Raw genomic sequence first — 26574 nt, forward strand, 5'->3', positions numbered from 1 at the left:
AAAACTACTCTATATTACCGATGACGCGCGCTGCGCCAGCTCAGTGCCGCGGCAGAGCTTGTAGAGGCAGGACGTGTGTCGGTCGGCTCCGCACATTTTCAACGGCGACAACGAGATTTTTTATCATTGTGTGCGGCGGGCGCCGTGTAAAACGCTATACTGTGTGCGTGTAAACCGCAACGAGAGACTTTGATCCTAGCACTGTTTTTTATAGTATTATAATTTATAATGGTACAGTTTAATAAACTACCGGACAGGATTAAAAATATTTGAAACGACCTGACATTCTATATGTATTAATTTTGACTCAAGATAGTACTCAGGGTCTGATGATGGAGCCGGAAGGTGGTCACCGGTACCAATCAACCATGCAACTAAACCACTTCGTGTTTAGGCTCGTTTTATTCATCTCAACAAGATCTTTGACACAAGATAGTACTCATGGTCTGATGATGGAGCCGGAAGGTGGTCACCGGTGCCAATCAACCATGCAACTAAACCACTTCGTGTTTGGGCTCGTTTGATTCGTCTCAACAAGATCTTTGACACAAGATAGTACTCAAGGTCTAATGATGGAGCCGGAATGTGGTCACCGGTACCAATCAACCATGCAACTAAACCACTTCGTGTTTAGGCTCGTTTTATTCATCTCAACAAGATCTTTGACACAAGATAGTACTCAGGGTCTGATGATGGAGCCGGAAGGTGGTCACCGGTACCAATCAACCATGCAACTAAACCACTTCGTGTTTGGGCTCGTTTGATTCGTCTCAACAAGATCTTTGACACAAGATAGTACTCAAGGTCTAATGATGGAGCCGGAATGTGGTCACCGGTACCAATCAACCATCCAACTAAACCACTTCGTGTTTGGGCTCGTTTGATTCGTCTCAACAAGATCTTTGACACAAGATAGTACTCAGGGTCTGATGATGGAGCCGGAAAGTGGTCACCGGTACCAATCAACCATGCAACTAAACCACTTCGTGCTTGGGCTCGTTCGATTCGTCGCAACAAGATCTTTGACAAAAGTTAGTACTCAGAGTCTGATGATGGAGCTGGACTGTGGCCACGGGTACCAGTCTACCATGTAACTGAACCACTTCGTGTTTGGGCTCGTTTGATTCGTCGCAACAAGATCTTTGACACAAGATACTACTCAGGGTCTGATGATGGAGCTCGAAGGTGGCGACGGGTACCAGTCTATCACGTAACTGAACCACTTCGTGTTTGGGCTACGTGTTTGGGCTTCGTGTTTGGGCATCGTGTTTGGGCTTCGTGTTTGGTGTATCACCTAGTGTCAAAGATCTAGTGGAGACGAATCAAACGAGCCTAATCATGTTACTACATGGTTGATTGGTATCCGTGACCACCTTAATCATCATCATTATCATCAGATCCTCAATACTAGTTCGTTTTTAAACCCTCATTGATACAAACTTTACAACCTATAGGTACCAAATGCTATGACGAAACATGTAAATAAGCGAGTACCTATAATTTATTTCGAGTAATACTTATACCTTCATAAGTACGAGTATGGAGCTATTCATAAATTACGTCGTTTCAAATGGAAGGAGGGGGGGGGGTCTGGACATCGGATGATGGTAATATGACGTAGGAGGAAACAGAGAGTCATCCGAAGCATGATTTTTGGATGATTTGAGGGATGGGGGGGTCAAAAATCGTCAAAAATAGATGAAAAATTAATTTATGAACACTGCACACACTTACATTTGCACTGCATTTAGCATTTTCGTACTTACCAAATAACAGTTTTAGGACTTTAAAAGTTAAGCACAGTTAGTGTTGTTATGGTTGATTTCAATATGCTTCGCGAAGGATCAAGAATGTTTAATCCATCATTGTAGTGCGAGTGTGGTAGAAGGGATCGGCATACTGAGCTCGCACGGCCTGCCGCAGCGCGTAAAATACCTAAACTCGCTCAACGCCGAAATGTAATAGCGCTCTTAAGAAAAAAAAAATTCACTGACTAGCTGCATTAGATTGTGATCTAAATTCAGTCGAAAAAAAAACATTTTATGTAATATATTAATCGAGTTTTACTGTGTATAGTTAATTTAAAAACTCTTCCAAGAGCGCGTTGGATCACGCAAAATAGATGTTGCCGTACCTACCTTTATACCATTAAGTAAAAATTAACTCCGAAATTTTCATGTTACATCTTCTTATATCAAGAGAAAGTAACGCAGCCATAATTGCCCCGACCCTAACACATCACAGGCAATTAATACAGCCCGGGTTACAGACATAATATATATTATGTTGGTCAAGCAGATCTTGTCAGTAGAAAAAGGCGGCAAATTTGAAAAATAGGGATATCGTCTCATAGAAAATTTGAATTTCGTGCCTTTTTTGCTGACAAGATTTGCTTGACCATCTATATGTACAGTACCTACAGGTGGACGGTCATACAGAGGGTTGGCATTCTTAAACTACGGACCCAAAAAAGATTTTTTTTTGAGATTACATATTTATATTTTTGTATAGGTACACAGTAGGTAAGCAAAAGTATGTAGGGAGGGGTGTTTTTATTAGAATACCTAACCATGAATCTATACTAAGTGTACACGGATAATGACAATGAGTGACTATATAACCACTCCCGTTATCGCAAAAACATTTTTTTTTTTTACCTGTTGACGGGGTTCCAAAATGATTACCCCTACATGTAATTTATGTTCAATCTCACAACTTAATCTACTACATCAGAAATTATAGAATAATAATACCGATAAAAATACCATAAATAACAAAATATCCGACATTAGATAGCTAAGAAGATATAATTAATGCATATTCATGCTTTACAAAACGTACAGAGAACGTACTTGCCACCAATGTTTTGCTGAATATCAAATTCTCCCTGATATTATTCAAAAGAATTAAATCCATAATATGGGGTATCTTACACTATTTCACCTAGAGTGGAACGGTTTTTTCTTAATGAAGTTTAGTTAAACATTATATTATATACAATGGCTTTTAGATAATTATGGCCACAAATGCATAAATATTCGATACCAAACCTATTAATATTTACAAGGTTTTTTATTCATTACGTATTAATACGCTTATAGAATTTTGTTTTCTCGTCTCCACTTCTTATTAGTGAAAGCGGCGAACAAATTCTGGGTTAGGTACGTACATTTCATATGGGTACATTTTTACTATTTTCAGGGTTAGCAATAACAAATCATAAAATAAAGAGATTATTCATGGTTTTTACAGGTAGTACATATTGCCATTTGTTGAAAACATTTAAGTTTTTAGCTTAGAGATCTATTTATAATAGTCATGTTATCTTGTGCGATTTTACATTTTGTGGGACAGTTTGAACACCGGAATAAAATATGTATAGCATTTAAATAAGTATATGAATAGTCTTTGTATATAAGCGACTTGTTTTTTTTTTTGGATTGTAATGCTTATATATTTTGCAATGAATAAAGTATGAAATGATACTCATTGAAGAAGTGAACAGCGGGTTGTCTATCACACGGTAAAGAGATTCACTGGAGGCAATATGTAAGCGAGGTCAAATTCCTTACAAAACATATGGAACTGAAACCTTGCAGTACCTAAAGATACCTCATGAACAAGGCTCAGAAAAACGTCATTTTGTAAACATAACCCTGTTCCGTACAACAGAGACTTCCTTATACTAATGTGAACGATTAAATATGCCCCAGTGACGTCCGTAGACTGAACGAACATTTTCGACTCATAAATGGATCCTAAATTACGTGATTATATTACATAATGACGGGCGTTTTTCCGAGTCTTGCTCATAAAATGTATAGGAGAAATAGGTACATATTTTCATAGAGATTATTAGTATGATTACTCATTATTAATGACTTGTCTCAGATAATACTGTCCAAAAATTCCAAAATCTGTCCCTAAATAATAACAATTATATATGTTTAACATATAAGCCGTTAAAGCTTAAATTCAAATCGTTACGAACGTTCAACACTTCGGGTCAATAAATATTAAATATATAAGGGCACATAAAAACTTATTGATACCTATAACAATTATATTCATAAACGTTTTCTTAACCTATGTGATATGTTATATACAACACATATTGGACGGATTCAATAATACAACAACACTTAAAACAGTTGAACATTCTGATTCGGTAACATGAAAAACTTTGCAATGCCAGCCGGTGGCTTGCATTTAAGGTGCTCCTCTATGAATTGGCAAGGGCAGACGTATTTCTCACCATGGCGGCCTGGCACGGTGCTGCTGAGATTAAGTCTGTTTTTGACAGCCATGGCGCCCCATCGCCCCACGTACCGCAAATAGAGAAGCGCACCTCTTTCCTGTAGGGGATTATGCTCGGTTAATAGGATTAAGATACAAACATTTTAATGACATAAAAACACGTACGATATACGTCCTCACGGCGAGATGGTACCTACGCTGAACGAGCAGGATTGTTGGTCGATTCAAGGAGATTGAATACACACACAAAAACAACAGGTAGTACCTAATAAAAGTTACGGTAACAGGTAATACACCTATAGTTAGTGCTCCGTAGAAGACTTTGTTCACGGACTCACAGACGGCTGTGGTCGTCATCGGAAAATCTTGCCAAGGACGCCAACGACGGCTACAGCTTCGCCAATGCAATAAGGACTTACGCGGGACTCCGTAAGGTTCAATTTCGCTTAAATAATCGCGATCGTCTGGCGTCCGGGGCACGTCATATTCCTTCGCCGTCTGGCGTTCAAAAGGTTAAATAATATTTAATTTGAATTAAAGTGAGAAATACGAACGAGCAATCTTCCATATATAAATATAAAGGCAGAGGCCGAATTCGAACCGTCGTCTATAACTTCATCTTATTACCTACGCGGCTAACGCCCTGGATTTTTCGTGTGTAGCGACACTTGTGACATCTGGTGTCAAGGAGCGGTACTGATAAATCCACTACTTGACGCTAGATGTCGACTACGGAATAACTCGCGTTTTGGTAAGAAAACTGATGTATGGAGTTACCTTATCCTTACTTATATTTTTCTATGATCGTATCCAAATGAGGCTTCGCGATGGTAGTTGACCAAGGCGAGCCGGATTGTTATTATTTCTCACGTTAATTTAAATCTATAATAATTATATTATTTAGCAGACGAACATGTGTTAAACCGAGTCATAAATAGAGTGCATAGTGTTCCGTTAGGTTAGATAATCCATTTAGCGCCACTTGCACCATTCACCTAACCCGAGGTTAACTGGTTAAACCTGAAGTTACCATGGTTACCGGTACAATTTGACACTGGTTTAACCGCTTAACCCCGGGCTAGTGGGATGGTGCAAATGGGCCTTAAAGGGCGCTATTATATTTTATCGTAGAATTCGTGGACGTCGGAAGAGCCGTATGAAAACAGTTGAAAGGTTAACCGGAAACACGATACCTCCCTAATGACCAGGTAGTAAAAAGTCGTTTCAACTGTTTCAATAGGTTATCGTCTCTATCTCTATGCAATGTGAGTGCAACCGTTATGTTCTAAATATTTTAAAATGTCTCACAAAAGTTTAATTACGAGTTGATAATCTGTTGATCCTTCAAGATGATTGTAACGACTTTTTAAATACTTTTAATATCATTGTTTTAAGTGTGCTTTAAGAAGATTATCCTTAACGAAAAACTACACACAATACAAATCATTCAACTACAAGGTATAGGTCAAAATCAGACTTGCCAAACTGAAAGCTGTTTGGTCAGTCGAGCCCGCGGCGCCTGAGCCAGCTGTTGCAGGTCGGGCAACAGGCTCGCGTGTCTCTCGGCTCTTTATTCCTCAAAATCTCCTCGACATATTGACAGGGACAAAGCGCTTGTGTTAAGTGGCGCGGCGCCGCGGGGTTCCCGGCCTCCTCGTCTAGGGTCCAGTCGAGCCGACGCCGAAGGAAGTCTTTGCCCCACCGCTGCAGGTACCGGAGGTACAACTGGTCTGCCATAGCCTGCACATTCATATGCTTTTCTTACCCGCCACAATACTAAATATAATAGGATTAATATTATGTGTTAAGTGTTACCAAACCGCTAAAGAAATTATTAATATGCGCAGGCGTTATTTACATGATTAGTAGGAGTAGGTATAATTTCTTAAACTTCTTATGTTAGTACTTAAAACAGTATAGGTATTACATCTATCCTGCCAGATGCAGAAATAATTTGAATAGAATGTCATGATGGTACAATTAACATGAATGTCATAGTGTGTTTACTTTAAATAAATATTTACTATTCATTGCTGGCTGCACTGAGAGAAAAATCACCACCAGGAATTAATAAACAGTTCTGTACTGGGGGAAAAAATGAAGTTTTAGTAGTAATCATGGAAGTTTCACTATTTCTGTAAAATTTATTTATTTCTACAAACAGCTTAGTAATACTAAATCTAATTTCAGCAAACAGACTTTAGTAAATGGAGCATTAAACAAAGTTCAGTATTTGTTACAATTCATTTTTATTACTACTAAAATTCTCCGATTTTTACTAGTAAAGTTTGTGATTTTTGGAAAAAAGCATCTGTGATTTCAAGTTATGATTTTAGTAAATGTCTCACTTACATAGTTTTGTAATATCTAAAAAACGAGTTCGCGGGAATAACATTACCCCATTTAAAATAACAATTCAGTTGTTACTATAGCGACATTACAAAGTTTACTGGTATTTAGTAGATAGACTTGTTGTGTTTATGTTCATTGTTGTACCAATCACTAAACGAGTTTTGTAATACCAACACAGCTACTTGCTACGTTCATTTGGTTAGAGTTAGTATTGTGTCGGATGTCGGGCGGGCGTGTCTCGTGTCTTCTTTGTTTAAAACATACTTAAGTTAAATAATAAATTTAGGATATATTGTGGGCCATGGACATATTAACCCGCGACCTACTGTGTAGTTGGGGTCTACAGGAATATATTGTTCTGCAACTTCGAGCTAGCTGTTGTTATTCTAGTGATAATGACATCAAAGGTAAATCTAAACTGTTTGCAACCTCCCTAGCACAGGTGCGCCGCGAGAGCATGTTGCGCGCGTAATAACTACTAGTCTCTTTCTGACTGTATGAATAAGAAAGGAATGGGTAGAATATCTCGACAGGCTTTTATAGTGCCTCTTTAGTACAGAGATATACTACCAAATGCTTTTTTATTCATACAGACAGAAATAGAGACGGGTAGCTACCACGCGCGCGACATGCTCTCGCGGCGCCCGTTTGCTAGGGGCGGAGGAATTGCAAACAGTTTAGTTTTTGCCTGTGACGTCATTATCTCTAGAATAACAACAGCTAGCTTGGAATCGCAGTACAGTTTAGTAAAACCTATGACGTCATCGTCTCCGATATTGCTAAAGCACGCTTAGAATTACAAAACGGTTAGTTTTCACCCATGACGTCATCACCTCCGATATTGCTAAAGCACCTCTCGGAATAACAAAACCAAATTTCTGAAATTACTCTAGCATACTTCAAATTACAAATATAGAAGTTGTATTTCCTACTAAATGGAAATTGCAAAAGTCAATTTGTTCCTATTAGTTGACTCTCCTTGTCCCCGGATTAAGTTTTATTTTTGTAATTCTAAGTGTGTTTTTGTTAGTTTTTTCTCTCAGTGTGGAAAATCTTGGTGTTTATTATCACCAGACACCTTGTGTTGTATAGTGTGCCTAAAGCAATATTCATAATCATCATCTTGGCAACATATCTTAACCGCAAGAGCTGGCGTAGGCACTTACTTTCCAGCCCAGTGGGGAAACTATCACTTTTTTAAGCATTAATAGGATTATGTTAGGGGCCATTTGAAGTATTACGTATTTACGTAAGCACTAAGTAAGTAGGGCGCTTAATAATTTCTCCCAATAAGTTGAGATTGGGCAGCTAAAATAAATACATGTCTGTTATTTTAGACTACTCTCTAACATAGTTCATCCATATCCATGCATGTCTTAGAAGTTGTATGTCTTATGGTCGAATTTTCTAATTACAATGTGCTCTACTGAAGTAAGTACGAAGTAATGGTCTAAGAGCTAGCCACGGCAATAGGTATGCAATTTATAGAGCAACGAAATCCCTCTAGTTAGTATGCCATACCATCATTATTAATTAATCCGGGCGCCTGGCAGCTGTCTAGCGGTGGGTGTGGGAGTGGATGGGCAACAAAGTGGTTGTAAAATCAATTGAAGGTGTGCAATTTATAGAGCTCTGTGTTTGGTGTGATATAATAGCTAATTATGTATTTAATTCAAATATAACAATGCCAGGCGTTTTATTTGGGGAAAAAGTAGTGCCAGGTGATGAAAATACACAATCAATTATGCGCCTGCAGGAAGTACTCACAATTGCTTTACGCATAGATTGTGAGTCAGGTGCAATTTGCTCGTGATCTTCCTGCAGGCGCACAAGTGATTGTGTATTATCATCACCTGGCACTACTTTTCCCCCAAATAAAACGCCTGGCATTGTTATATTTGAATTAAATACTTACATAATTAGCTATTATATCACACCAAACTCAAGAGCTCTATAAATTGCACACCTTCAATTGATTTTACAACCCCTTTGTTGCCCATCCACTCCCGCACCCACCGCTGAACAGCTGCCAGGCGCCAGATTAATTAATAATGATAGTATGGCACACTAACTAGAGGGGTTTCGTTGCTCTATAAATTGCATACCTATGGCCGTGGCTAGCTCTCCGGCTATAACGGAAATGTTATAGGTTATTTAAAGTGGTTCAGTTAAGTACAGCTCTTTTTAACTTAGCCGAAATTTGCAAAAGTGTAAATACTTCACAGTTACGGAAACTTATGATGTTTCAGAAATTGCCCATCACTATAGTTAATTTTTTTTAACATTTGAAAAAGACTACGCGATCTTGACGTGTCTTTTAAATGAAAAACGCTTTTTAACCTTTTGGCCGCCGGACCTAGTCCGCAAAGACGTTCACTCACACGCCAGAGCAAATTTTAAGTAAACAACTAATAAAAAGTTTAGGGGTTGCAAATAGTGTTTCCGATATTTACAATTTATGGTAAAAATCTCTTCTATTTAGCTTTGTTCTTATCCAGCTTTAATTTCTTTCCAAATTGCCAAAATTAAACATATGTTTTACACCCGAAAATGTTTAAAATATAGGGATTTATAATCAAAAACAACCACTAAACAATGTCGATTCAAGACGTAATATCGCCGCACTAGGCTGTACGAGAAGTCTTTTATACAAGACAACGGCGCGCATGGACTGTCCGCAGTGCAGACTGACAAGGACTGTTTCCGCGCGGATTAAGTAATAATAGTCTCTAGGTCAACGGCGTAAGCGCTTGTCGGTACGTAAACTTTATTAGCGTAACGTTAAAGCCGCGCATCATGTGTCGATAACGTAAATATACCGGAACTGTTTTGGTGAAAATAATACGTGGTTTGAATTTTCAATGTGTGAAGAAATTATTCCGGAATTAGAATCATTAATTATAATTTCAGTTTGGTATACATTAATCTACTAAACTCTTACCAAAACAACGACTTGTTATAAAAAAATAACACATTAATTTCAATGTTAGATAGGTAAAGCCTGACAACAGTTTATTTAACCCTGAGATAGTGTCGCTGGAAACAGCTTACGTATGGCAATAATGTGCGTACGTCATGTATAGTCGGGGTAGTGGGCATTGGCTTCATGTTGATACTCGTATAATGCCAAAACATTGCTTACAGAGAATTCGGTTCTTTCAATTTATCTATTCGTCAAAATCTGATTATAAATATTCAATATTTATATATTCTTCGTTTTCTGACTCTGACGAAGTCTGATTTTCATCAGATGTTGTGTCGCTTTCAGGACCACCAACCTCGATTATAAAACGTTCAGTCTCCTATTCGATTATAGGATTTTTATCGTCGATCTACATAAACCTTAAATGAAATATTAAAGTTTAAACCAAACAAGTAACCAGTTCAATTAAACCGCACTATATAATGTCAATACCGGTCATGTCAACAACCAACTTACAAACATTGTTTATTGGAATACTATGTAATCCTTCGTCTTTTTTAAGCTGTAAGTATTTGACTGCATTCACTACAATTTTTTTCGCATCTTTGGTAATTTTTTTTAGCATTTTTGTAATAAAACCGTTTATATTTGAATATATTCGTAGATATTTTCCGTTTGTTTACATCGGTGACATTCGATGACATCCAACGTTCGTTGTCAAAGAGTACTTGTTGCCAGTAAAAGAAATTAGTACCATTGAAAATCCGCAAAATGGCGAGGGTCAAATAAACTGTTGTCAGGCTTTACTTACTTATAACAAAAAACTAAAGTCTCATAAATAGGTATGTCCATCTGTACCACTCTTGTGCGAAGTTGTCGCTGCGGTTTATCCCTTCCCACTACGCTATTATCTCAAAATAAAATCAATTATTTATTTTATTTATTTATTTATCTTTTCTGCAATTAGTCAACAATCCACAAGGGGAAATTTACTAGTCTGACCCTAGTTTTTACAGCTAAAGAAGCTGCCTGAACTTTACACATATGTAGTTATTATGCCTATCTGTCTCTGGCTTTACGTATTCTAGTAAGTAATTACCTACTCGTTACCAACAATTGGCGATTAACAAGTGTTCAAATACTTAAATAAAAACATATTTCTGACTTTATATTTACTTTGAAAATTCCCATATCGAGTTAACATTCCCATCCCTAGCTATCTTGTATACAAGACACCGGCGACGAGAGACAAGACAAACGTTGAAATTTAGAGCAATTTTTTAAAATGCCTTATTATAAAAGAATGGATTTATATAGTTGTTTAAAAAGCAAATAAATGAAAAAACAAAGACCTAAAATATGAACAAGAGTGTAAAAGAAATCGCAATTGTTATTATTTTCACATCAACGGAGTTGTTGAATTTGTGTCTTGTATACAAGACGACGGCGACGGCGTATCGTTCTGTCGTTGTCTTGTATACCGGACAACGGCGGTCAAAGGGTTAAAAATCAGTAAACTATTACTTATGAAAGCAAAAGAATGTAAATACTCGTATATGATTCATAATTACTTGCTGATTTTTAAAAATCTTACATATTTGCTGTGACTTATTTTTCAAATGTTTTTCAATAAAAAGACACGTCAAGATTGTTTACCTTTTTTCTAATGCAAAAAAAAACGAACTATAATCAGTGTCATGAATTCAGTATAACTATAAATCCCATTGAGTAATATAGTCTGTTCGAGATCCTGAAAACGGTGAAAAATAAAGATACTACTCGTAAAAATACGTGTGATACCTCATTAGATTCGTCATAATGTCTAGAAAAATGTAAAACGCAAAACTCTGCGTAGAGGGCGTCACTAGGTCAATCACGTGGCCTACCGTGAAACACGACAATCGAAAGTTCGGTTTCTGCCTCTCTATTACTCTTGCCTATTCGATCGATAGAGGGGCATATAAAGAAATTTCGATTTTCGCGTTTCGCAGTAGGCCACCTGTAAACAAACCGCCTTGATGCATCAATATCATAGTGAATACTTGTCAAAAAACTGTTTAAGGCCTAGTATTATTATGTTCGTCCTTTACATAATCTCGGGACCATGGGGTCCCGGACATTTGGAAGGCGTGCGTGGAGCCAAAGCCAACACGCAGAGGCCCCTTGTAAAAAGACAATTTACTCTAAAAGGTGATGTGACACCACCCGACGATTATCCCTGTATGCACTATAGTAATGCACCCAAGGATAAGCCCCGGTTAGTGTAGGACTATTGCAATGATAAGAAACAAAAGAAACTGGGCTATTGTGTTGAGATCTTAGTGTACTGGTAACCGGGTCTATGGAAATACTATGGCACCTGCCCCAAACTATGTTTAAAAACACGAAAAAAAAAATGGACAGGTGGTGACTCGCCAACTCACTATATGGGTCCCCATAAGCAGCCTGTAAGCAGCCACTGTGCCAACTTGCGTCTTAGGCATGTTTCACGTCCGCCCTGCGAGCATATAGCTCTGACACCCCACTCTGGACGGCCGATTAAGGCAAGCCAGAGGTGAGAGTCCTGCGGCCCCTGCTCAGTGTTCACTCCAGCCGGCCAATTAAGGCAAGCCGGAGAGAGGGGGCTGACCGACTCTCGGGGGTATGGGACCCAAGGGACGTCACTTCCTATTCAGCTCGCTACAAGCTGCCCTGGGGGCGTATTATTATTATTATTTGTATGTCTGTTCCATATCTCGGGACCATGGGGTCCCGGACCTTTGGGAGGCGTACGTGGGGCCGAAGCCAACAGCGCAGAGGCCCTTTAAGACATTTAATCTAAAAGCAAGGGATACACGTGGCGGATACCATCCCCGAACGCACAATGTGATACATCCGGAGATGGTCCCCGCCAGGTGCAAAGACTATTGCAGTGCAGCACTTATGTGCTGCGATGGAAACTAAGGTCATAGGCTATTTGATTTGAATGTTGGATGGACTGGATATAGGGCTATGGGAGGACTGGAGGAGACTAGCGGACACCTGCCGTGACAATCAGTCTCAAAATTGTATAAGACAGGTGGTGACTCGCCAACTCATTGAGTGGGCCCCGCAATGGCCGCACGCACAGTGCGACAACAGGGCAACACTTTGGAGTGGCTGTGAGGTTGTCGAGAGGTGAGTCTGCGGTAGCCAGATCCCGGTAATCCGTTCAGCAGGCCGCCGGCGTTATGACATTTTACACTTCCAACCTGGAGCATAGGTCCCGCTCTTGCGACTCCACTCTGGCCGGCCAATCAAGGCAAGCACAGAGGCGAGGGCCAGATGACAGGGCCCTCTGGAATAGGGGTCCGCGGTGTCGCCACTCACCGTCAGCTCGCCACAAGCTGCCCCCGCGGGGTTATTATTATTATTATTATATGTGAATGCACAGGCAGCTTAAAGCTGATACGTGCACATCAATGTCCACTTGTGTTTTGTATTCTACAAAAGTGTAGTATGTATAAGTTACTCTTTACTAAACAAATTAGTGCTGCACTCTGGCGGCAGAACATTGCAGTAATAACTCCCTATTGATGTTGTTTTCTATTCAATAAATAAACAACTCATAATAAGCATTATAAATAGTGAATTTAAGATGATTAGTGATTATGAATACTGTGCTTATATCAAAACCATATTAATAACAAGTACATAAAAATGTTAAATAAACAAGATAAAAATACAAAGCATATAACTTTATGCCAAAAAAGCTAATTCCTAAGGCCCACTTGCACCATCCCACTAATCCGGGGTTAAGCAGTTAAACCGTTAACCCAGTGTCAAATTGTACTGGTAACCATGGTAACTCCAGGTTAACACTGGTAAGGATGGTGCAAGTGGGCCTAAGGGACACTTGCACCATCCCACTAACCTAGAACTGGTTAAACCTGGAGTTACCATGGTTACCTGTACAATTTGACACTGGGTTAACGGTTTAACCGGTTAACCCCGGGTTATTGGGATGGTGCAAGAGGCGCTAAGCCATGAATAAGTGGGTTAAGATTTAAGATATTCAAACTCCCATTTTGTTTTAATACTGATAAGAGAGATAAGACTTAAGCATAGTTAAACATTGGAGCATGTAAGATTTTTAGCTTATTAAGTAGCTATAGCATATTAGATATATAATTAAGGATAAAATAATATAAGATAAAAGTTGTGAGACATAGGTACTCCAATGTCATTTACTTTACATGCATTTTAAAATTGTAATTCGTTGTTTGTAATAGCATGAGAATGTTAAGGATATGGCATACATCCACTTGATCCAATACAATCAAATTACTTTCTGTCTCACGCACATGTTCCAAATTATTGACTCTAAATGAACTCATTTACCAAACTAGGTTAACATACCTGTTTCCGAGACAATCTAGTTGACTGACTTCCTTGAATGACTATATCATTTGCCGACACATCAAGTCTCTGTTCCCAGCCTTGCATTATAGTTTTGCCCTCTTCACTCTCAATAAACTGCTGAATGTGAGCCACACAAGGACCAGAATCAAAATAAATGAAACAAAGATTAACTTTATGGCAAGATATCTTTCCTCGATCATCCAAGGCCAATATCAATTTATGTTTATTTAGCAACTTATTCACACTTGCCAGACATTGCTCCAGGCCCTTTGAAAGAGTTAATTTTATCCACATACAAAGGAATATAGCAGCAGCATTAAGTACTAGCCACAAGACACCGAGGGAAAAGAGTAAGAGACCTGTCAATCCAGAAAAGAGTAGAGCTAGGAGCACTAGAAATGCAAGTGTTATCCAACAAACAAGAACACGCTTGTAGCAGATATTGTACAGAGTGAAGCGGGCATCATTCACAAGTAATTCCATGGCGTGGACATATTCTTCAACAGTCAGCTGAAAAAATAAATACAATTTAATATCATGCATGAATTTTTACATGATTATGGAAGTATAAAATTTATAACATACAGTGAGTCCTTGAGCCATGAGTTCTTCAGGAACTAATTCAGGTCTGAAGCGCGCTGCTGTAACCCATGGCCACTTGGTATTTGATGGAAGTATAGTTACTATGATGTCCCCATTTGCTGTAAAAAGGATGGGTCCAATCAGAGAGAGTAATTTAATTCTTTATTTCATTGTAGTCATGTTCATAATACAGTAAGGTGTTACAAGTTTTATTTAAATAACATTCTTCTTGTTTATAAACAATAAACAAAATATTTGATGTCCATATAACATCTAAGTACTTAAATAGTCATCTACGGCACCATTCCGCAGGGGGATATTTTGTAATTTTTTATTTTTATTTTAAGTTTAGTTTTATTTATTTTTAGATTTAGTTTTTAAGTTTTGTAGGTTAGTTATTTAATTATGTTTTTTTTTTTCTAGTTATGTATATTAAGTTTGTATGCACTAGTAACTACATTCAATAAAGCTTATATATAATATCATTGCCATGTTGGCTGTCGTAACTAGAAAAAATTAAAAAGTAAACCCAGTACTTAAATAAATGGTAGGTTAACATTAACAAGTTGACACAAATACAGCTGACCACTTTCACTGAACCATACTGCACAATAAAAATAAGCAGTAATGGTTGATTAATTTGTGTTTATATTCATCAAGCTGTTAAAGCTACAGATTCTGCCGTGTATACTTTACACATATTTTGAAAGAACTTTATCTACTATGCTAAGTGGGTATTGTTGACTAACTATAATGCTTATGTAAGTACAGTATACCCAACAATACCTAACAAAATCCATGTTTTGAAAATGAGTCACTTCATTACTAATGAATGGTACAGTATAATACGCAACAAGAATAACCCATCTACGTGACTGTAAAACAACAATTGAATACTTACAAAAACCCGTACGAATGTTAACAAATTCAACATTTTTAGTTAACGTTGGTTGAGGCGCGACTTCCACAGATTTGTCCCCGCGCTCTAAGTTTACATGCACCGATTCAGTCTTCAATACTGCTGGATGTGCCGAACTCGTGGACTCGGATGTGCTAGGAACAACAGCAGCAGCCGCCTGTGGTGATATCTCCGACAGAGGCACCGTAGATAGAGGAGAATCTTCTTCAAATTTCACCCAATCTTTGCGTGGTTTTTCACTGTTTACGCTTCCATTTAAGTCACTTATCGGCGGGTTTTTTCCATTTTCTTCTAAGTTACTCATGGCGAACAGTTAAAGTGTTTTAATAAATACTGAAAACAGTTAAAAAGTATTTCTAAAAGCCACAACTCAACACACCCAGCCAAATCACAAATGTCACATTTTCCATTACCTTGCCCATTGCCATACAAAATACCAAAATACCAGGAAGTTATATATTAATCGGGAGCGAACTGTCACTTTTTTTGTCATACTAAATTGAACCTTATCACCGAGCCAGAAAGTTGTTCCTACCAGACTAGAGAAAACGGCCCGCATGAGATAGAAAAACCAGAGCCCCGTGTCTCACTCTCACATGTTGCCAATGTAAAAAAGATACCATTGTGGCAGTATTTATATCAATATACTACTGAAAGTAATTACCTTCATATACTATTTTAGTGCTATATTCCGATTACAGTTCTGATATCTTTTAAATAATTTGTTAATCATTATGATGTCAATATTATTAACTGATTAAACCAAGCATGTGCATAACAAAAAAAACATTAAATTGAATATGGTAGAAATTGTAGTAACTTCGGATATTAATTGGTATCCCCAACTTGATATTTTTCATGTACACACACACACACACGTGTACAATCAAGAAAATATTGTCAAACTCATTAGGGTGACTATGATATCGGTGCGATTTGGATCGGTCTTACAGAATTGTTATTACGTACTTAATGTAAAAATAAGTTTACCTAAATAGTATACTAATAAATAAATAAAGATATACTTATTCCGGCATGTTTAATTATTCGATTCATGTAATGAAAGTTATATAATTGCCAAAAATTAAATCCAAAGTCCTTAGACATTACAGACTCATATTTATACTTACTTACATAATATTTAATTACTGAAACGTTAATTCTAACTATTTATATATATGTAATCGATTCTACATAGGTTGGACACACATTTCCGTCAGTATACAAAGGCGGCAAATTTGAAAATTTTGTTGCAATCACAGATTTACGATGACGCTTACGCTTAAAGAATAGCTTAAGTATGCAAAAGGGAAGTCATCACGTATATGAACACACCATGAGTATGATATTGATAGTGATAGGTATTTTGTTAAGCATAAATAGTGTAAGATGCCGGTTAACACAGTTAAATGTAAGTTTTTATTTCGTTGTGTGCTAATATCTTATTATTTTAGTCAATACTTAAGATAATTTCGTGTATAAACATAAATTGTTAAATGACTGGTATCGATAACTAGTCGGTATAGTATTAATATAAAGTAATTTGCGATACAAGTGTTGAAAGTAGGAATCAAATTCGTAACGAGTGGTGATAAATTAAAATACGACCGAAGGTAGTGTTTTTAATCGACACGATTTGCGAATTACCTAGTTACGTAGTACAACGTTTTACCCCATCCTGGATATCTGTCTCGCTCTCTCTTATAGCTGTGTTTTGATGTACGTACGGCGGACCACACCTTCCTCACAATCGACCATGATCGCGATTCAATACGCCCATCCCATCTGTAACAGCTTTTATAACGACTAGAAGCTGTTATAACGACTAAATTAAGTAAGGTTGTGTGAAGCGTTTTACAGGAGAGAAAAAAACTATATCCATCTCTTTTCTGGAACAATTATACTAGCATAGGGAAAATACAGTCTGATTCTCTCTGATTATGTACGAATGAGAAAAGATCCTGGCCAAACTATACATTCCATCTTATGCTAATATCCCACATACATATGCCTTATGGTCACCCTAATTAGAAAGAGATGGAGGGCTCAGGTTTGATGTCTCATGTGGACACACTTTTTGGCCAGTGTACACTATCCCGTTTACTCTCTACGTCCGTGCAAAATACACACATAAAACAAACCACAGACAGTAAAAATTGTCAACGTGAGATTAAGGGCTCCACAGACGTCACAGATAATTGCATGTGAATTGCGATACATTGTCGACTACTGAGGCAATGATTTCCATTGATCGTTAAAATGCCGCAATGTACCAAAATTTGCATGCAAGTTTGTAGAGCCCCTTAGAGTTAGTGAGGGCCTACCGCGAAGGACTTCATTCTTTTCGTTTATCTTCTTGCCTCTCTATCGTCACAAGCCCCCTCCAGACTATGCGCGTGAATCGCGGGCGAAGCCGCGAACGTGAGTGTGGAGTCGATTTCGCTGTCTGCGAAAATCGACGCCACACTCGCGATCGCGGCTTCGCGCCGCGATTCGTGCACGAATGAGGAGGGGGCTTTATATTAAGCAGCTATATTTTACGGTTTCACAAGAAAACAAAATGGAAAAACAGCTAAATCACGTATGATGCCATAGATAACTAACAGTTAAACTCGATCAGCTGATGCTTTTCCGGCATCTTGCCGCAAACCAAACTGCGAAATCGCCGTGAAGTGTGCGAGTGTGGAGTCATAAGCCCCCTCCAGACTATGCGCGTGAATCGCGGGCGAAGCCGCGAACGCGAGTGTGGAGTCGATTTCGCTGTCTGCGAAAATCGACGCCACACTCACGTTCGCGGCTTCGCGCCGCGATTCGCGCACGAGTGAGGAGGGGGCTACGTCAACTTCGCGATATGTTCGCTCCGCGACGTCGCGCCGCGATTCACGCACATAGTCTGGAGGGGGCTTTAGCAAGCGTTGTTATGAATAATATATAGCCTCCTACATATTATGTACCTATAGATTAGATTAGATACAAATAGATAGCAGTGGGGAGACACTCCTCACTTCGGGCAAACTCGGCTCCGTTCGGCTCGCATTGCTCCGAGCAATTATTAGGCCCCATAAGCACGGCAGCTTTTTCAACGCGCGTTAAAAAAGCGTTTGAATGACACAAATGGATAACCATGTATCTATTCACACGACAGCGGTGGCGCTTTTTATCAAGCGTTGTTGGATTTTCGACTTTAAACCTTGGTTGTTAAATCGAATTTAGAGTGCAGACAGATTCAAGCGCTTTTTTAACGCGCGTTGAAATAGCTCCCGTATGGGGGCTTAGGGTTGGCACCACTTGACATCCTTTTGCGTGCACGACCACAGATAAAATAATGAATTTTGACAACCCTAAATAGCCGAAAGGGATAGTGCCATACATAAGAAAGGGATAACATGATTCGTCCCTGAATCGCTGTCAAACTTCGGTTTTGTAGGAAGTGTCCGTTCTGTACCGTAGTACTATTATTTATTCTGTAGCCCCCTCCTCACTCGTGCGCGAATCGCGGCGCGAAGCCGCGAACGTGAGTGTGGCGTCGATTTTCGCAGACAGCGAAATCGACTCCACACTCGCGTTCGCGGCTTCGCCCGCGATTCACGCGCATAGTCTGGAGGGGGCTTATGACTCCACACTCGCACACTTCACGGCGATTTCGCAGTTTGGTTTGCGGCAAGATGGCGGAAAAGCATCAGCTGATCGAGTTTAACTGTTAGTTATCTATGGCATCATACGTGATTTAGCTGTTTTTCCATTTTGTTTTCTTGTGAAACCGTAAAATATAGCTGCTTAATATAAAGCCCCCTCCTCACTCGTGCACGAATCGCGGCGCGAAGCCGCGATCGCGAGTGTGGCGTCGATTTTCGCAGACAGCGAAATCGACTCCACACTCACGTTCGCGGCTTCGCCCGCGATTCACGCGCATAGTCTGGAGGGGGCTTAATATAATCATAAAGCCTCCTCCACACTCGTGCGCGAATCGCGGCGCAAAGCCGCGAACGCGAGTGTGGAGTCCTGAACGCAGACCTGCGAAATCAACTCCACACTCGCGTTCGCGGCTTCGCCCGCGATTCACGCGCATAGTCTGGAGGGGGCTTAATATGTATAATTAATATTTATCTTGCCACAGAAGAGCCAAAATAGTGTAAATGTGGAGTCTTGCAAGTTCGCGCTTCGCGTCTCCTTTGACGCGGGCCGAAATACCGACAAAAAACGGAGAACAAGGCGCGAAGGCGTGAACAATCTGCGAAATCGACGCCACACTCGCGTTCGCGGCTTCGCCCGCGATTCACGCGCATAGTCTGGAGGGGGCTTAACAGAGATAGCGAGCAGCGAGCATAACTACCACAGGCTAACCAGGATGTCAGAACTCCGAAAGCGATTCAGATATTACCATATTATAATATTTATTACGAACCTAATACTTGGGGCATACTGAAAATTCCTGGACTGGCCGCTTAGAAAAAATAAGTCGTCTCATATATCAGAATCCAGAAATTTTCAGTATGGCCCACGTAGGTAGAGATCTAGAGATCAATAGTTATTTGTTCTGGTGACGTTGCTGTTTAACCGCTCGTGTTAATATTGATACCCGTGCAAGATTGAACCACGAGTGTAGCGAGTGGTTCGAAAAGTAGAATCTTGAACGTTGCGAGGGTTTTAAGGCTCGAAGACAAATTTTGCCACCGAGTGAAACACAATATTTTTCACCACACCACCGCGAGGAAAATACTACAGTAAAACATCAAACAAAATCAAACCTAATCAAATCCAAATGAACGTTTAATTGAATATTTATCATTCAAAATCATCATATAAAATAAAAGTCAACTCATCAGCCAATTAACATAAGGAAACAATTCAAAATTTGCATCATATAACTTTGCCACTCTTGTGGATAGAATGCAACTTTCTCATCAGTTTTTGAACAAGCAAGAGAACCTTTACGAGCTAGTTTGGTGAAAAATATATTTAATTATGGACAAGCTTATTGTAATCGAGGTTTACTTGTGATTGTGAATGGCATCAATGGCACGGCGCCGTGCCCGTTCTAAGCCGCGCGGTCGGCACTTGCTGACCGACTAGTGCCTCTCTACCTGCCCCAAACTATTGGCCTTCGCCGCGATGCCGTTTGACCGGTCCTCTCACTCACACTCATGGGACAAAATCTCTCGCAAATTCACTCCCACTCAACAGCCGGTTTGGCCGTCTAGAGTCTACCACACATACGTTAACCCAACGGTCGTTTTGCTTCGTATTATGGCTAAACATGTTGATACGCGCGCGGCCTCATTCCAGTCTGAATAATAAATCTAAATACTTTGTTCTAGAACGTATTTAGTGAACAATTAGGTATAATTAGAATGAAGAATAATAGTCATTTAATTAACTGACGAAAGTTATCAAAGTTTAAGCGGTGCAAAAGTTGTACACGTGCACATTTGTTGTGCAAGTGTTTTATTATTTACATAAAATAGGTGTGATGTGTTGTTAATAAAGGTGCTATGAGTTAAATTAATTTTAATTAAGGTTTAAATTCCACGATATGAGTATGACACAAGCTCCATCTAGAAATATGGAATCATTACCAAAACAGTTTGTATCCGCGATGCGGACGTTGTTCGATATTATGGATGATAAACATACTGGGTACGTAAAGCTCACGGATATCGAAAATCGTTGGAGAGATGACCGCACTAAGGGTTTGCCAAGAGGTGTTATAGAGAGCCTTCAAAAGGTCGCTTCCCACGACGGTTTACTAACATTTGAACGCTTTTGTACCGGCCTTAAAATCTGTCTTTTGTGCAATCAAGTTGAAAAGACTTCTGATAAAGTTAACAGACTTAACCACGAAGAATCAGGAGGCGGCAACGTTCAAATAAGCAACAATAATCAAGGTCACCATCGCCCACCTTCAGCGCCCTTACTCGATGTCGACGTGCAGCAGGACAAGAATTGGAACGCAATTAAAAATACAGAGACAACATCACAACAAAGAACTATCAGCATGCCTCAGTTGCTAGGCCGCAAAGATGGCCCTTTCCAAGAGATGAGGAACCACGGAGCAGCAATAAATAAACACGACAGGGTTTTCGCTCCTCCAAAACCGCCAAGATTAGAGAAAAGTTCTGCAGAAAGGAAGGAACCCTCTAGAAGCTTCAAAACAGATGACGCACCACGCTTTGAGCCTGAAGACATTGGGGACTTAAAAATTGACTTTGAGGAAGTAGCTCGGTCGGGAGAAGAGGCCAGTAGAGGCCTGGGAGATGGAAGACCATCAAACGATACACAAGCGCAAGGCATGCGTCGCACGCGCCGTCGCGAGCCTCGGCGACACACCCTACATAACGGTGTAGACTATAATCTCCTTAAACGAATGAAACAGATTGAACAAGAAAAGGATGTGTTGCTACAGGGCTTGAATGCAGTCGAGGAAGCAAGAGAGTGGTATTTAAAGCAGTTGGGCGAGGTCCAGGAGAAGATGCGACATGCTGGGCGGATGGGAGTTTATGTTGTAAGTTTAAGAATTATCCCAATTCTTTATAACATACCTACTGAATAAGGTGTATTTTGAAAATCATTTTAATTTACACTAGGCACTAGCCGTATTAAACTAGAACTTGAACCCTTCCTTTTTTTTGACGACAAGATTTGCGAGGAGTAGGTTACTAAGAGCAGTGATAGTAAGTAGGTAAGTGTGTACAGTCGTGGTATGTTACTTTCCAGGAGCCATGGAGTGAAGCGCATCAGGAACGGCTGGAGCTGTTGCGGGCGCGAGTGCTGGAGTTGAACCGGCAGCTGGGAGCGCTGGCGGCGGGCTGGCGGCACGGTCAGCTATCGCTGCACATGAACCTGGCGCTGCCGGCCGCGCCCAACGCGGGCGTGTTCACGTCCGTCACCAAGCAGAACCGCATGTTAGCCGAGGTTCGTGATTACTAGAGAACTGTGTCTGTTCCGTTTTAATCTACACCTCTCGTCTCAGGTGGATTCGCTATTACACTTTATAATAATAATAATAGGCCTTTATCATCTGTGTCAGATGTTTTAAGCAGCATCCTGGTTACGACACTTGCGTTCGTGGCTGTACGAGAGAACAGACATTGTAATTGTCATACATACGCAGAAAAACAAAAAGTCACTTTTATTGCCGAAAGGATACATGAGCCTAATATAGCCAATCAGAAAGAGTTAGATCATGCATTAAAATAATAGTTCCTTTTTAGGTTCCGTAGCCAAATGGCAAAAAACGGAACCCTTATGGATTCGTCATGTCTGTCTGTCTGTCTGTCTGTCTGTCTGTCTGTCCGTCCGTATGTCACAGCCTTTATTCCGAAACTATAAGAACTATACTGTTGAAACTTGGTAAGTAGATGTATTCTGTGAACCGCATTAAGATTTTCACACAAAAATAGAAAAAAAAACAATAAATTTTGAGGGTTCCCATACAATACAAATACTCTTTATTGCACACCTCAATAAAAGAAGACAATAACAAAAGAAAACAGAAATACAAGCAGAGGTAAACAACAGGCGGTCTTATCGCTAAAAAGCGATCACTTCCAGACAACCTTTGGGTAGCGGAAATTAATAAATGTACATATGTCAGTAGGTGTTGCAAATGCAATGAAAGAAACCTATCACTAAATACATCGAGAACAGACAAATTACCATGCAAATAAAAATACATAAACAATACATATACATATTTATATACATACATAAATAAATACATATATTATATAATATAGCCCTCTCGCGCATGAGAGGAGGCCTGTGCCCAGTAGTGGGACGTATATTATAGGCTAAAATGATGATTATATAATATAATATAATATAATATAGCAGTGCCAGCCATAGAGAAAGAGCAGTGGCGTGCCTAGGGTTTTGGAGTAGGGCAAGCCGAAAGATTATGTTTTCGTAATAACTGTCCAATCTTCACTCTTCGGACTCAAATGGATCTGCTAACGTGTCGAGGCGAGCTAATCATAGCGCACTGAGGGCATACTATTACATACTAGATAGAATATTACAAACATATCAGCAATTACATACCCCCGGTGGCTTTGGTAAAAGCCGTTTAATTTATTTAAGTGAATTTCATTTGTATATACAATATTAACAAATTTACACGATAATAATTTACATACAGTTGTGCTGTGCGGTTAGAACAATCTTTTTGTTAGACAAATAGCTCGAGCTTGGTTTGTCGCTTTGAACATGTTTTTCTAGAACGCCGTCATATTTTGATAGCAACGATACAATTTCCAAACAATTGCCCCTATTTAATGAAGTGTTTGACTCATCGTGTCCTCTAAAAGGAAGTTCTTGCTGTGCTAAATGGCACACAATATCGACTAACCTCTGAAAAACACTACGATTGTTGTCAACACGCATGTTATGATTTGATATTTCTTCTGATAATTGGCGCGACAAAGAGGCCTCGATCCTTTGTTTCCCAAAATTGCTAAAAGAAATCACTGCACACATATATTTACCGGAATTCATGTGCCTCTTTATCGCTCCAGATAAATTATTTAAATCGTTATAGCCAGAAGTATTCCAAACGTTAATGTCGTTCGAAAAAAATATGCAACACCAGCAATACGTCTTATTTGTATGGGAACAACCAACAATCCAATGAGTTTTGTAGACGGCCCTACAGATATTTCTCTGACGCGACTGATTTGACTGAGAAATACACAAGTCGGGTGTTGGTTTTGCCGCGGAAATTATGTCCCGTTTTTCGACAAAGGTCAAAGACTTTACCTTGTTTTGGTTGACTAAAACGTGGACGCATTTCAAACCGTCACAAGGAACCACTTCTTGATCCATTGTTAACACTTATTAAACTAAATGCCACAACAATGAACAAATCCACATTCACTATTTAATCAAATTCACTTAAACAAACTTTCGTTACTTTCGTCTCGACCACTGACTCGGCTCGACTAAATAAGTAATAATACACTTGAAGTAAACGCGAACGCGCGCTCGTGCGAACTTATGCAGCTTACTTCACTCCAAACAAAAGCCAAGCTTAAATCGCCTTATAAAATTGCTATACAAATACAAATAGTTACATCGTTCTTTGGCGGTTTGTAGGCTGATAGTGCCCAGAGCGGGACGAAAAAGCAAGCACGGTTGCAAGCCAACGAGTGCGAGTACGAGCTCCTGCTCGTACTCGCACTCGATAGCTAGAACATCCTACGCCTGATTTCTTTCGCGCGGACGAGACGCCACGCCGCGGCAAAATTTTGCAACACGCTCGTGCCGCGGTTCGAGGCCGCTGTGGCTTGAATTTAATAATACGGGTTCGTTTGGCGCGCGATTTTAAAATAATCTTTATTGATCTTATCACTACGTAATTTCGGTAAGGCAATTAGTTGCCTTAGGGCAAGCCCGGCTTTTGGGCTTGTATGGGAGTCACGCCACTGAGAAAGAGTAACCAGATAAAAGTATTAAGCAAGAGATAAGAAATGGAGTTTAAGTAGTCTCTTAAAAGAGTTAGGAGACTGAGCGCACCTTCCCATACTTAGAACTGAAAGTCAAAAATTTTTTTTTCATCGAACCCATACGTATCTATGGATAGGTCTTCAAAAATGATATTGAGGTTTATAATATCATTTTTTTCTAAACTGAATAGTTTGCGCGAAAGACACTTCCAAAGTGGTATAATGTGTAAAATAAGAGACTTCTAAAATAAGAGAATGATAAAACTAAAAAAAAATCTTGTCTTTTAATAAATATTCGTATATGATTCATAATTGTTACATAATTTGCCGTGATTTATTTTTCAAAAGTGTTTTTCATTAAAAAGACACGTCAAGATTGTTTACCCTTTTCCTAATGTTAAAAAAAACGAACTCAGACATAATTACAGTAGTTACTATGTAGTTTTTTCTGTTCTAAAAACTTTCAGTTTGCCCCTCGTATATAGTCGTAGTTTGCCCCCTACCGGCTTCTCAGAAATCGAACATTCAATATCAGCAATTGAAAAACAATTCCACCTTCAAGCAACAATTCTAATTGCTTGGTTCTATGACCAGACCAGGACCAAATGTGTTACGTATGATAAAAACTTAACAAATAGATACCTATGCTTTTTGCCGTGTAATGATTACCGGGCACGGTTATGCCAACTACCTACTATGACTATTACTTTTTTTATTCCTGTGCTGTGCAACAGCATTCAGATACCTATTAATTTTATAAATAGTAAGTATTTAAGAACTGATGTATGAGGTCGGATATTTACTAAAGTTTTAGAAATGCTTTTCCTGTTACTGACAGTTTATACCTATCAAAGGAAAAAACTATCACTCAAGCCTAAAGGGCGCCCTATATAACTCCTCGTGACCAATCCGGTCCCCACCAACGCAACACTGGGTCAGCAATGACAATCTAAACTTCAAAATTCAAATAGTTTTTTTTGCTGACAACTTTAGATGCCTTGAACATGAAGGTTTAAGGAGTGTCTGGGAAATATTGAGTATGTATTTGTTTTTATATTTTGTTTAAGTTCTTCTATCTTTGTTTCAGGAAGTCAATCGGAAAAATGAGAGAATAGCTGTTTTGGAGAGGGAAAAGTCAGCACTGATCAGAGAGGTGTTAGGACAAAGAAATCGAACAAAGATAATGGATAACTTTACATAAAAAGACAATAAATTAAAAAAAATAGAATAAGATCATACAGAGATTTAGGTGCTAAATTGTCTATCCTGTTCTCAATAGTAAAGAACATAGAAATATAACACCCAAAACCATGTGTTAATAAGCCAAATAGTGCTATCTCAATAACATAATTAAAAAAAAGATGGTTGTCTGTAAAGTCGGTTTACGGACGATAATTTTGCGTGATAACGTCATAAGAAAACGTCGCCGTAACGTTACCGTGGAGATCTGTCCACAGCGTTACCATGGAGATCTGTCCACAACGTGACACTTTTTCGTGCATGCTACCAGTGTTCATCAAAAATACAAAGTGTCAGTGAGGACAGCTGCCAAACTCTATGCTGCGTACATGGTCTAACTACAACTTTTTCGTAAATAACTTTTATAACTTTGGTATTTACATATTTTGGAAAAAAGTAGAGTCAGTAACAAAATAGACAATTTTAAGGTGGTTCGACTAGGTTACTCAAAGCTTAACTCTCGCTAGATGGCGCCACTTTCG

At 39.2% G+C, this 26574-nt stretch overlaps 2 protein-coding genes across 3 annotated transcripts; one reads left to right on the forward strand and one right to left on the reverse strand.

The window, feature by feature from the left end:
* Positions 1–1976: 1976 nt before the first annotated feature.
* LOC134790802 (uncharacterized) lies at positions 1977–15846 on the reverse strand. Of its 2 annotated transcripts, XM_063761757.1 has the most exons (5): positions 15396–15845; positions 14498–14613; positions 13910–14422; positions 5739–5997; positions 4217–4355 (listed from the first exon to the last, which is right to left on the reverse strand). In XM_063761757.1, the coding sequence occupies exons 1-4, from the start codon at positions 15715–15717 to the stop codon at positions 5758–5760; spliced, it is 1191 nt and encodes a 396-aa protein (XP_063617827.1). In that variant the 5' UTR covers positions 15718–15845; the 3' UTR covers positions 4217–4355; positions 5739–5757. The 2 variants fall into 2 exon arrangements, with proteins under 2 accessions (XP_063617828.1, XP_063617827.1); XM_063761758.1 differs by lacking the exon at positions 5739–5997 and having other exon boundaries at positions 1977–4355; positions 15396–15846.
* Positions 15847–20440: 4594 nt separating this feature from the next.
* Positions 20441–26170, forward strand: LOC134790799 (suppressor APC domain-containing protein 2). The gene is made up of 3 exons (XM_063761754.1): positions 20441–21915; positions 22128–22325; positions 25941–26170. Exons 1-3 carry the CDS (start codon positions 20947–20949, stop codon positions 26052–26054), a joined length of 1281 nt encoding a protein of 426 aa, XP_063617824.1. The 5' UTR covers positions 20441–20946; the 3' UTR covers positions 26055–26170.
* Positions 26171–26574: the final 404 nt, after the last annotated feature.

Source organism: Cydia splendana, chromosome 5, assembly GCF_910591565.1.
Source record: "Cydia splendana chromosome 5, ilCydSple1.2, whole genome shotgun sequence".
NCBI classification, from domain to species: domain Eukaryota; kingdom Metazoa; phylum Arthropoda; class Insecta; order Lepidoptera; family Tortricidae; genus Cydia; species Cydia splendana.

Coding starts and splice junctions, on each gene's coding strand:
- LOC134790802 (XM_063761757.1), bottom strand. CDS start 15,717: ATGAGTAACTTAGAAGAAAATGGAAAAAACCCGCCGATAAGTGACTTA. Junction 14,423..14,497: donor TCATGGCTCAAGGACTCACT/GTATGTTATAAA, acceptor TTATTTTTTCAG/CTGACTGTTGAAGAATATGT. Junction 5,998..13,909: donor CTAGATTGTCTCGGAAACAG/GTATGTTAACCT, acceptor ATGAATGTGCAG/GCTATGGCAGACCAGTTGTA.
- LOC134790799 (XM_063761754.1), top strand. CDS start 20,947: ATGAGTATGACACAAGCTCCATCTAGAAATATGGAATCATTACCAAAA. Junction 21,916..22,127: donor GGCGGATGGGAGTTTATGTT/GTAAGTTTAAGA, acceptor GTTACTTTCCAG/GAGCCATGGAGTGAAGCGCA. Junction 22,326..25,940: donor AGAACCGCATGTTAGCCGAG/GTTCGTGATTAC, acceptor TCTTTGTTTCAG/GAAGTCAATCGGAAAAATGA.